Source organism: Suricata suricatta, chromosome 4, assembly GCF_006229205.1.
Source record: "Suricata suricatta isolate VVHF042 chromosome 4, meerkat_22Aug2017_6uvM2_HiC, whole genome shotgun sequence".
Classification (NCBI taxonomy): domain Eukaryota; kingdom Metazoa; phylum Chordata; class Mammalia; order Carnivora; family Herpestidae; genus Suricata; species Suricata suricatta.
In genome coordinates, this window is record NC_043703.1 from 62,872,514 (window position 1) to 62,884,611 (window position 12,098).

Consider the following 12,098-nt stretch of genomic DNA (forward strand, 5'->3'; position numbering starts at 1 on the left):
TTCTACAGACTTTCTATCCAGTAGCAATTCCCTACTTGCTGATAAGTGTGTCAGTTCAGGAACTCCATCAGCCTTATCAGCACCTTGCACTCACGGCTACATCCATCTATCACGGTTTCAAAAAGTTTAACTTGATTTTTGTCCTTTTATTAGTATCCCTGCAACTCAAATAATCCAAGACTTTAAAGTCTATGTACTGAAAAATCATGTAATCTTTCTCACTTTTCTAAAGTCTTAACCAGAATTGTTTTTTGTGTGTTGCAATTCATTGTAAACAATCAAATTTTATTTATTTAATGTATTTAAAATTTTAATATGTTTTAACTCTATCTATCCTTCCTAATGTGATGTTTTATATTTGTTTCTGAGAAACTGAAAGAGGACAATGTTGTTAACAGATCTTTTTCAGTGCTAATGCTGATTCTTCTTACTCATTCTTTTGACAGTGTTGTTTGCTTCACTTTATGGATGGAGAAAGAGGGTCCAAATATAATACCTCATATCTAGTTCACATTTTAAACACAATGTTGACTAGAATATGTCTTCCTTTCAGGGCATTCCATCCTTAGGGAGTTTTTACATTTATGGCAATTATCTGGATTAAATGAGGCAGATTTTAATAAATCTTATTTAATAAATCTTATTTCTCATTATATGTTATCCTCTCTCCCAATTTCTCCAGTACCTTCTCTGTTGTTCACCAACCTCTTCAGTGTCTCTGAATCCTGAGTTTTGGGAGGTAGCTACACTCACCACTGTACCACCAACGCACACCATCCTGTGCTTTAAAAGCAAGAAGTCAAATGCTATTTACTGTCTAATTCATTTTTGCAATGTTTATTTATTTTGAAAGAAAGAAAAAGGGAGGCAGAGAGAATCCCAAATAAACTCTTTGCTGTCCACATGGAGCCCGATGCAGGACTCGATCCTGGGATCATTGACCTGAGCCCAAATCAAGAGTCAGTTGCTATTAAGCTGCCCAAGCACCTCCAGTATCTTATTCTTTATTTGATATCATCACTCATGAAATAGAGTAAATATAATAAAATAAAAATTTTCCATTCTCTAGACTGATTTTTAAGCTTGACTGAGTGATAATTCAGATAAAGTTCTGCTGTGTGTGTGTGTGTGTGTGTGTGTGTGTGTGTGTCTGCTTATACCTTCTTTTAACACATACTTTTGGTAAGCTGCTTTAAAACATTTGTCATAAGCAAAACAATTATTGGCGGCAAAACTTGAATTCCATTCTAGAAAGGAATATTTATATATATTTTCCAAGAGTCTGGGGTAAGGACAAAGTGAGCAAATAAAGAAGAGTGTATACAGTTGAAATAGAATATAAATGCCACTTATTATCATGACTCAGTTATGTTGTAGTTCTGGTAAAATTACAATGTGAAAACCACTGACATTGATTCCACACACACTTACCAGTGCTGACATGGTCTGGGAGGGAAGTGCTGGCATTCTGGCTCAGAAAATTAGAATAAGATATGTAGCATCATAATGATCTTGATTTATTGTAGCTTATTTATACTAGAATATTAAAGATCCTGGGTGGCAAAGTCACTTAAGCATTCGACTTTGGTTCAGGTCATGATCTCACAGTTCATGAGTTAAGAGTCCCGATTCGGGCTCTGTGCTGACAGCTCAGAGCCTGGAGCCTGCTTCAGATTCTTGCGTCTCTCTCAAAAATAAGTAAAAACAGTGAAAAAAGTTAAAGAATTCTATACTAGAATATTAAATCATCCTTGTTATCTCATAATATAAATTTATAAATTCTATCCCTTGATTCTAGTGAGTAAAAACATCTCCAAATAGAAGCTTCAAGATTGATTATAATTTGCACACCTAAAATTAATAGAGTTGAATCCAGTATTACTCTTCATTTCCCACTAAAAATTTAACATTTACATTTAAAGAACTCACAACACACCCTGTCTGCAATTGCAGAAATGAGTGTATATTATGCTGTGTAGTTGGTCATTATACATTTAAAACACCAAGACTAATAAAATGTGAAATATTAAATTTTTTAATGTTTTATTTATTTTTGAGACAGATTCAGAGCATGAGCAGGGAGGGGCAGAGAGAGAGGGAGACACAGAATCGGAAGCAGACTTCAGGCTCTGAGCAGTTAGCACAGAGCCCGACGCGGAGCTCAAACCCACGAACATGAGATCATGACCTGAGCCGAAGTCGGAGGCTGAACTGACTGAGCCACCCAGGCGCCCCAATGTGAAATATTTAAGGACAACATTCTAGTTTTTGAGATTCCTACAGTTGCCTCGCCTATGAAGGGGCCTTAATACAATACTAAATCTCACATTAGAAAGGAACAAATTAGGAAATAGAAGTTTTGTATAGAATATGCTGAACCTCAATATTTGAGAAATTGTGATTAATAATCTGAACATCAAAAAGTGAAGCTTAACTACTAGATAACTGAAACTTCTATTAAACTGAGGTAACATGCAAATGATGGATAATTTCCCAAATTGAAAACATTTCATTAAATATAATCACATTTGTTCATTCAATGCATGTTTAATCTACCTTTAAGGTAGTATTCAAATCAGGTTAATTTACTTATAAATGATTAGGTCTAAAAAGATCAATTAAGATGAATATGCATGTTCAGGTACCTAGAATCCCCCATTAATTTTAATTTAATAGTAAATGTATATAAATAAACATGTAAGTTGAATATAAATGACAGAATAATAAAATAGTTCAGATCATAAATATGAAATCAGGAACTAATAGCAATAAAAATTATATTAAAAACTTAATAGATTTTTCTATAAATTCATATCAGTAGAATATTACTAAATCAATATAGTTGCTAGTGACTTTGTTCTTATTAATCTATCTTAAAATGATCTTTTATTTATTTAAAATAATTCTCTCATCTTCAGCTGTATCTTTACTATAACTTCCAAATAATACATTATATAATGAAAATATTTCTATCTTGTGGTTTATTTTTTCATAATATCCAGATAATAGAACTAAGAAAATAGCATGTTCATAATAAACCTTATATGAACATTTCTAAATTCTTCATTTGGGAATTGAATTGCTTAGACTCACCTCGATCATTAATTTCATCAGTACACATTCTTTCCCCTTCAAGTGAATTCATTTATGAAGGGGAAAAAATTATACTTATCAGGCTCAGTATGATATTTCATTGACAGGAATATCATTAATTCACATGAACTTTGATGTCAGTACTTAATAACATTAAGAATAGATGCATTACAAATGAAAAGCATTTTACTAAGATAGTGATATTTCATAATTTCAATAGCATGTATCTGTTTAGCAAAATTGGTAGTGAATGATGCATATGAATATCCCTGGTCCCATTTTAGGATCTCAAAGATACAGCCTTTGGTTTTCAGAGTGCTCTGTTGAAAACTATATATATTTATGATAAGTTCTGTAATTTCCAAAAATTACAGGTACCTCCTCTGACAAATGCCACTTTTAAAGTAACTCTTCCAATTTTTTATTCCCCTTAGACTAGGACTTTGTAACTCACATTTCTAGATAACTGAATAATTATTAGGTCTATTTCCATTGTTAAAGGAGAAAAATTTCATTACATAATAATGGTATCGTTGTTAGTGGCATACTAGTTGTTAAGTGTGACACATAATGATTAAAAAGGGTGTTAGCACTAATGTTTGTGTTTTTTTGGGATTCTGTTTGCACTTTCAGAGACAAGGAAATAGCATGGCATGAAACATGGCTCAGTTCTATTACAGAAGAAATGTGAATGCTCCCTATAGAGATCGCATCCCTCTAAGGATAGTCCGAGCGGAATCGGAGCTCTCGCCATCAGAAAAAGCCTACTTAAATGCTGTGGAAAAGGGAGATTATGCAAGTGTCAAGAAATCCCTGGAGGAAGCTGAAATTTATTTTAAAATCAATATTAATTGCATTGATCCTCTTGGAAGAACTGCGCTCCTCATTGCAATTGAAAATGAGAACTTGGAGCTCATCGAACTGCTCTTAAGCTTTAATGTCTATGTCGGAGACGCTCTATTACACGCTATTAGGAAAGAAGTTGTTGGAGCTGTTGAGCTGTTACTGAATCACAAAAAGCCCAGCGGAGAAAAACAGGTACGTGCAAATGCACCATTCTTAATATATTTTACTTGTAGAAGGTTTCTGTGGATGTTCAAGTTCTCCCCAGAGTTTAAGAATTAGATGCACTGAAGTCAGAACTATTATGAAAGATACTGGTAGATACACACTCACTACCCACCAGCCATCACCAGCACCTGCCATCGCCTGCCTGGCAAATCAGATCTTGAGTGAGAACTAAAGCAAAACTACGTGGTCTATGTTGGCTTCCCATACATTGGAAACACTTTTATGTAATAATGCTCAGCCCAGAATGTTGTTTGGGACTCACTCCTCTTTCATTTTTCAACACTCTACAGCAACAGGCTGAATTCGTTTTTGCTCTTTTCCTGTTTGCCTGTTCTGGGACCCCACATCTCACGGCAAAAGTGAATTGTATCACCTAATTTTGATATTGTTCACTAGCAAACTCCAGTGGATTCTTTTAAATTGAGGCAAATTAAAAAAAAGATTACTAGAAAATAACTAAACTCTGACTATAGGTTTAACTGTCTTAGATTTAAAATGCCAAAGTGTACGTGTAATTTAGTGTTACCGATAGAAAATATAAACTAAAGAGGCACACAATTCTACATACAATTTGTGGGTTTTCCCTCCTATTTTGCTGTTGTCTTGTTTGGGATTCTTTTTTTAGCCACTAAGGAAGCGGAGAAATCATGGACAAGAACAAATAAGGAAACTGCTTTTATCTGTCTAGATTCTTCCCTTTGTGACTGCCCTGTGTCTGAATTATCTGTTTGAGCCTTTTTCCTCTCACACTAAACTCTTCACTTCCCTGCATCAGGTTTAATTGACTAATTGCAAAGGCATTGCACAAACTGCCGTGGCCCAAAATGTGTCTTTTAAAGTAAAATCTTAAAATGTGTGTTATTACACTCTAGCAATTTCTGCTGTTTTGGATACTGCACAAGCTCTGCCAATGATAGACTGTTAGGAGATGTTACATCCTTTTAAAACTAGTTTTGCTGTGGCTATTGTTATCTCTGCTGTCCTAGAGGACTTTTATCAGGATGCTCACCATTATTTGCAGAACAAGTTCATGGCTGGACATCTTCTGAAAAAAGGTCTCGCTGTGTCCTATGGTCCATTTTTATGCATGCCCACAACTTCCCCTGGGCTGAACCTAAGCTTCCACAAAGCCACACTCCATAAGGACAATGCTTCTCGCTCGGCTTGTTTCATTACCGGCTTTTTGTTGTCTGTTTCATATCCAGCTGTCTGTGTGTTCCCCTCCCATCACATTGCCAACATTTTACTGGTAGAAAATTCATTGTTCCGGCCATCCTTTCAAACTTGTACAAACCTGGAGAGGAGTGGGCAAGTAAGGGTAACATCTAAAGATTTATGTTATATCCCAGGTTTGTACCACTAAGAGAGTGCAGGACACAGATAGGAATGAGTAGAAGTCTGTTTTCATCTGTGTAAGTTCAGATGCTACTGCTTCAGTCACCCTGTGATTCTGAAATTCCTTCTTCAATCATGCCCTGCCGTTTCTAATAACAATGGCCTTGTATTGTATTGTATTGTATTGTATTGTATTGTATTGGTTTACGTTTATATAGGCCACCATAAGACAGGTGTCCTAACAGTGGTCTGGAATTTGTTAATGGTTTAACTTTTCCTTTTTCTTTCTTTTTTTTGGATCAGTTTAGATTGCGACAAATCTATTAAACAAAACTGGCCTTAAATGTATTCTTTACATTCATTAGTAAATAACCTTAACTCTGTTTTTTAGAGAACCCAGGCCATACATTTCAATGTCTCTTTAGCAAATGACATTTGTGCTGGCCAGAGTAATTTGGTGTCTGGAGAAGATATCTGCTATTATGAGAGTGTTTGTTGGAAGGTATTCAACTTCTGAGCTAAACTAGTCTCACAAGTGGGCCCTGGCTCCTTCCAGGCACTTGATCTGAACCCTGATTATTAACGAAAGGCAGTAAAGGTTTGGAGTATGCCAGGAGTCAGAAATATCCCAGGCCATGTGCTTCTGGAAGATTTCTCTTGTATCTATTTGCTGGCCAAGAATTTTCCTTTTCTATTTGTACATTCTAGAATTCCTCTTGGGTGAAGGCACGGAGAAAAAAACAAAAAAAAAATGTATCTTCTTGTTTGAACTTTATAATTTTGAAAGAACAAATCCAACCTACCCCAGAGTTCCTGGTACATTGTTCAACAAAAGTGAGATTGTGAGAACATAAAATGTACACAATGCAGCTCACAAAAGACGTTCTCCAGACTGGGGGGTTGGGGGTAGTAAATCCCTTTAGAGCTTGACTGTTTATCTGTGATTTACTTAGATCCTACATTTCTTAGGTACAGCCAGCGTCTTTTGGAATAACAGCTTCTATAAATCAGTGTGCTGTATGCAGCAAATATGTTCTTGACAGGAATCTTTTCTCTTATAAATTGTAGTTTCTTAGATGATTCTTGTGATTGTTGTAAGCCATTTTGTGTATCATTATAATTTGTCTAATTTCCAGTCTCATGGTTATCCCCCCAAAGACTCTGGAATACATTGCCATTAATTCTGTTGAGGTCACTAAAGCCAAATATTAATAATTGAAAACAATAATATCCAACTGGATGAAAAAAGATCATTTGTCCTAAAATGAGTCAAGAAAGAGGATCTAATATAAAAATTATACAAATCTGTTTATCAGAACACTTACTTAAGAAGTTAAAATGTAACAGATATAAATTAGGAAATATACTCTTCATTTGTAGTTTGTCACATATTCTTTTCTTTCTCTGGAAAAAGATGCAGTGTGTGATGGCATCTTGAAGTCATAGGGACTATGAGATTTTAAATTAGTTTGTGTATGTTCACCAGGGAACAATTTATAATTTGCATATGCCTACTCTGCTTGGCGCTGGTGTCCTGGGCACTAGGGAGCAAACATTGTTCCTGTTCTCGAGTCTTGAGATCTAGTTGTGAAAAGAAACAGGAAAATATAATGGGGATATGGAAAACAAGGTCATCACGATGGAAAAAGATGAAGGAAAAATAAATCCTCATGTAATGATGAATTCTCCTGACTGGATTTGGTAAACACAAACCGTTGGTGGGTAGAGGGTGTAAGGGGCCAGGAGTAGGGCCTGAGGAAGAAGTAAGGGTGTTCAAGGGTGTATTCCTGGCAAAAGTTAACTCCATTCACTGGGACAGAGACTCTGGGACACGGGCTATGGAACCTGATTGGACATACTCAGTTTTTATCTTACTGAAATTGACATCTAGGAGGCAATTCAAAATTTTGGACCTAAGAAAGGGGTCTGGGGCTGATATATAGATGATAGTGAGGACATTGAAGCAAATAAAGTCACCTGTCTTTCTATTGCTCTGGCATTGATTTTCTCTTCTTGCTCTTATAAATTGTTTAAATGTTTGTGGTTATTAGCCTATTAAAAAGATTTTCTCAGTGCAGCGTCTAATGAAGATATTTCAGTTTTGCTAGATAAATACATGGACACGGATCATTAAATATTTCCTCCTCTATTCAATGTAGGCCAACATTAATCAGGGTACTGCATTTTAATGTTTTGTTTTTATTTTACTATCACAAAATAGAAAGAGTAACAATATCTTTCATCTAGTAGACAGCATCGAGAATGTGTGGTTCTCTCCACTAAACAAGAAGATGGAACGTTATGTGTTCTTATTCGGACTGCTCTCTTGCTACAGTTATTCTGATACTCTCTGGTGATTTTATTGAACTTTTCTTTAACCTTCTGAGTACCTTACTTCTCTGCAGGGAATAGCTGAGAGTGACTTTTTAGCCCCGTTTTGAGCCAATTGATTGGTTACTTGACTTCTAATTATTTCCAGCAGACCTTTCTCTTTGACGTCATCTAAGGCCAGATTCAAGGCCACACTCAATTACAGTTTGCACTGCTTCAGTAAACGTTTATCAGAAGCAGAGCTTCCTTTTCCATTCTTCACTTGGAAAGTGGTTCTCAGTCTTCAGCATCAGTAGAATCCCTGGAAAAGTGTAACAGAACACAGATTGCTGGATGCCACCCTCCGAGTCTCTGATCCAGCAGATCTGGAATGAGACCCTGGAACTTATAGTTCCAACAAGTACTCAGGTGATAGTCTGAATGATGATGATGATGAATAATTATTATAAAAACAGTACTAATACTAGATAATATTCATTAAGCCAGTCACTATGCCAGAAACTGTGGTAAGACTTTTGTATGAAGGTAGGTGTTGTTGTTATCTTCCTTTGTAGGTGGAGAAATAATATGCTCCAGATCACAAAAGTAGGATATATCAGTGCTGGAACTCAGGACTCATGAAAGATAACTATATGCTTCCCAGTTATAGGCATTACACCAGTTTGAATGGGAATCATTTACATCATTAGTTAATTATCACAATTTGGGTTATGAGTTAGAAAAATTTACAAGGGTCTCTAGATCTCTATATTCAGCCTGTGTCTCTGTCTTGAATATTATAATGTCATTTCTGATTTGGTTGCTCAATAAATCCTAAGGAATAACAAAGTTGTTAGAAGCTATAAAGTACTGAGAAGGAGCAGGGTTGAAGTATAGAGATGCTGACTTCCGGCCCCACCCACAACTTGCTAACAAGACCAATCTGTCACTCATACTGCACGATGGTTTTCTTGGCTGTTAGTTAAAATCATAGTATTAATTTACTTGCCCCTTAAAGTATGGTGATGTTCAAATTCTATAAAAGTATCTTATAAGGTAACATATAAAAACTGCACAATATACTATTATTACTGTATGATGTTATAATCTATCTTCCTGTTAACAAATACACATGTTAATGACACAATGCATGAGGAGAAGGTGAAATGAAGCATTGGCAGTTTACCATCTAGAGTGCATGCCTTCTTTTCTCATTTGAAAAATGCAACCATTAGAAACCCTACTCAGAGAGAGCAAAGGAGAATTTAATTCAGTTTACTCTTTGTCTTTCCACTTCAGTGCACATAGAGGAAGTTTTTTAAAAAAAATAATTTAAGTAGATTTACTAATACAACTTATGGCTTTAGAAACAGTGCCTATGATGTGATCTAAAATCAGAGTCTGAAACAGGATATTGGCATTAGTATATTAATGTAACTATACATCCAACCCAAAATATACCCTGATGACTAAAGAATATTTTTCCCAGTTGATATGGGTACTAATAAATATATTTCTGGCTACTGGGCAAAGAACTTTGTCCTTAAAAGAAATAAAAATTCTCAGATAGGAACCATTTGCTCTCTCCCTCAGGACTATAGATACCCTAAAAAGTTTACTTTGAACTCTTGCATTAATTTTGTTTTCCACACTGGGCTCTAAAACAAGCAATTTGCCTTCTGCAGTCCCATGAACTTCAGATGATGCCTGATAAAGGAAGCTGTGCACCAAGAGAGTCTGCGCGTCCTAGCCTTTAGAGCTGCCCCTCACAGAATGAACACATTGACCTTCCTCTGTAGTTCACCGACTGAGGTTACCCCATTCCATTTGTTTTTATTACAGCCTGGATATTGACAGTATAAGTGAACCTAACTGTATATGTAACTGTAATCTGAGGAATGATCAATTCTGATTTAAACTGTCAACAGGAAAGTTGTTTATAATATTGTCTATATCTACCAATAATAGGAAGAAGCTGAAATGTATCCCCTAATATGTAAAGTAGTAACCAATTTGAAGTATTTTAATGATATAAAGTAGTAACCAATATAAAGTATTTTTATTAACAAGTACTTTCAAAGTCTAAAAATTAAGTTGAGTCTTATTATTCCACAGCAGGGAGTTTGAAAGCTATTCTAACATAGAGCATAGATTGTGTTTAGTCAGCTGGCAAATGCCAATCATGAGAGATATGAATAATTCTGTCCAAATGGAAGAATTTTTAAGATAGACTATCTTGTACTGTTAATATGACAATGTAGCATAAGCTACATGGTCATTCTGACTCATAATATAACGCACCATTTAACATCCATAGTTACATTGATATTTTATTCTTCTTGAAGACCAGCCAATTATAAATAATTCCTTTGAAACACAAGCCCTTGCTCTTCCCTTTTAGCATACCACACTTACTATGAAAGCAAAATCATAATCATAATCATTAAATATGTTTGGAACCCACAAGAATAAAGGGCATTTAGCCTTTTCCAAAACTCAAAAAAAAAAAAAAAAACCCTCAAGCAATTAAACAAAACTCCAAGCACTGAGACATTTCCGTTCCACAATGAAAGTACACAAAATGAAGCCCTTATTCTCTGTTTTTGGACAGAGTGAAATACAGTAAAGAGAGTCGAGAGAGATAAAGATTTGGATATAAATCCTGTTTTATGACCTCAGGCAAATCATTTAGGCTTTAGGGCCTTCACTTGCTCATAAATAAGAGGGGGATTATAGTCCTTACTCAGCAGGTTGTTGGAAACATTAGTTAACACACTGAAGTACCTAGCAGTAAGAGAGCTCAGTACGTCCCTCCACCGTGATACCATTTGATCATTTTATATTTATTACATTTAATTAAAAATACATATGCACATTGAAGACGCTAAATATTCTCCATAGCCAATGCATTGTGGAGTGTTAGTGCTGGTATGAAGAGTGAGTTTATGTTAAAATAAGAGAGATTGAGGGGCACCCAGGTGGCTCAGTTGGTTGAATATCTGACTTCGGCTCAGGTCATGATCTCGTGGTTTGTGGGTTCCAGCCCCACATTGGGCTCTGTGCTGACAGCTCAGAGCCTGGAGTCTGCTTCAGATTCTGTTTCTCCCTTACTCTCTGCCCCTTCTGCAGTTGCACTCTGTCTCTGTTTCTCAAAAAATTAATAAAAATAAAATTTTAAAAATTCAACACTTATTTAAAACATATAAGACAGCTTACAATTGATTTTTTAAATGTGAGTTTTGGTGAAAAGCCTTTTTGGAGTCATTTTTATTAAGTCTCCCCCAATCCATTAAAAATGTTGTGATTAAATCTAAAAATAATATCATGATGTTTCAGTAGGCCATATATTCATTGAATTTAATTAATTATAGTGACTTGAAAAATTAATCACTAAGGAATAATAGTGAGTCATTTATTTCTTATAATTAGTCAAATAGATAAGGTGTTAATATAACTGGGAATTAGAAAAATTTATATGATTAGAATGTCTCATAACTGTTTCCAAAATGCCTTCTTTTCCAACCTACTATATTTACTTATTCACTGATTAGACACAAGATACGTAAAATCTTATTGCTGTAATATCTGAAACACAAGAAAATGAGGATTTAAGTAGTGTGGGATTTTTAAGAACCAATTTTTCAAGCAGTTAGGAAGAAGGAATGCTCTCATTTTCATTACTACAATTTTTTCTTTATGCAGTAATTTTCTAGATCAATTAACTTCTAGATAGATCAATGTTCCAATTCACTGTTGTTTGAATCATGTAATAGAAACACTTAACAATAATTCTAAACTGTGAGCTTGGAACACATGAGAGCCAATTTATAGAATATAGCCTTCTGAGAAATGCTCAAACCAACCCAGAAGGAATGGGTGCTTTCTGCAAGATAAGAGAAATTCATAATTGCAAATTTACCAGCTGAATCCACAGCTTTTTTTCCCCTTAAATGAGATCATGAGTGAGTGGGGTGGATTTAACTTTGCAGGAACCTCACCCCTCATGTGTAACCTAATTATACCATTCCTCCTTGGTTTCTGGATTTTTCTAGGGGAAGTAGGTAGATTTGTTTGGTTTGGAGTTACAGGCTTATTTGTGAAGCAATTTTAGTATCATCAGATATAAATGTGAATTTTGAATACAATAATACCATGATGAATAAGGTATAAATTAGAAATACTGATGCATTTATTGAGACTTTATGTTATGTATATTACCCCCTGCTCAAAATGTCAGTGAATCCTCAGTAATATGTTGGATCATTTTCCTCAACAACAATATACAATTT

General features: G+C 35.1%; 1 protein-coding gene across 6 annotated transcripts in view; it reads left to right on the forward strand.

Moving 5' to 3' along the window:
• The first annotated feature begins 3,753 nt into the window (after positions 1–3,753).
• Positions 3,754–12,098, forward strand: part of TRPC4 (transient receptor potential cation channel subfamily C member 4) — a 140,706-nt gene continuing 132,361 nt past the window's right edge. For all 6 annotated transcript variants that reach the window (XM_029938598.1, XM_029938597.1, XM_029938599.1 and 3 more), the window contains exon 1: positions 3,754–4,131. In XM_029938598.1, the coding sequence (XP_029794458.1) occupies positions 3,754–4,131 (378 nt within the window). The remainder of the gene's footprint in view (positions 4,132–12,098) is intronic.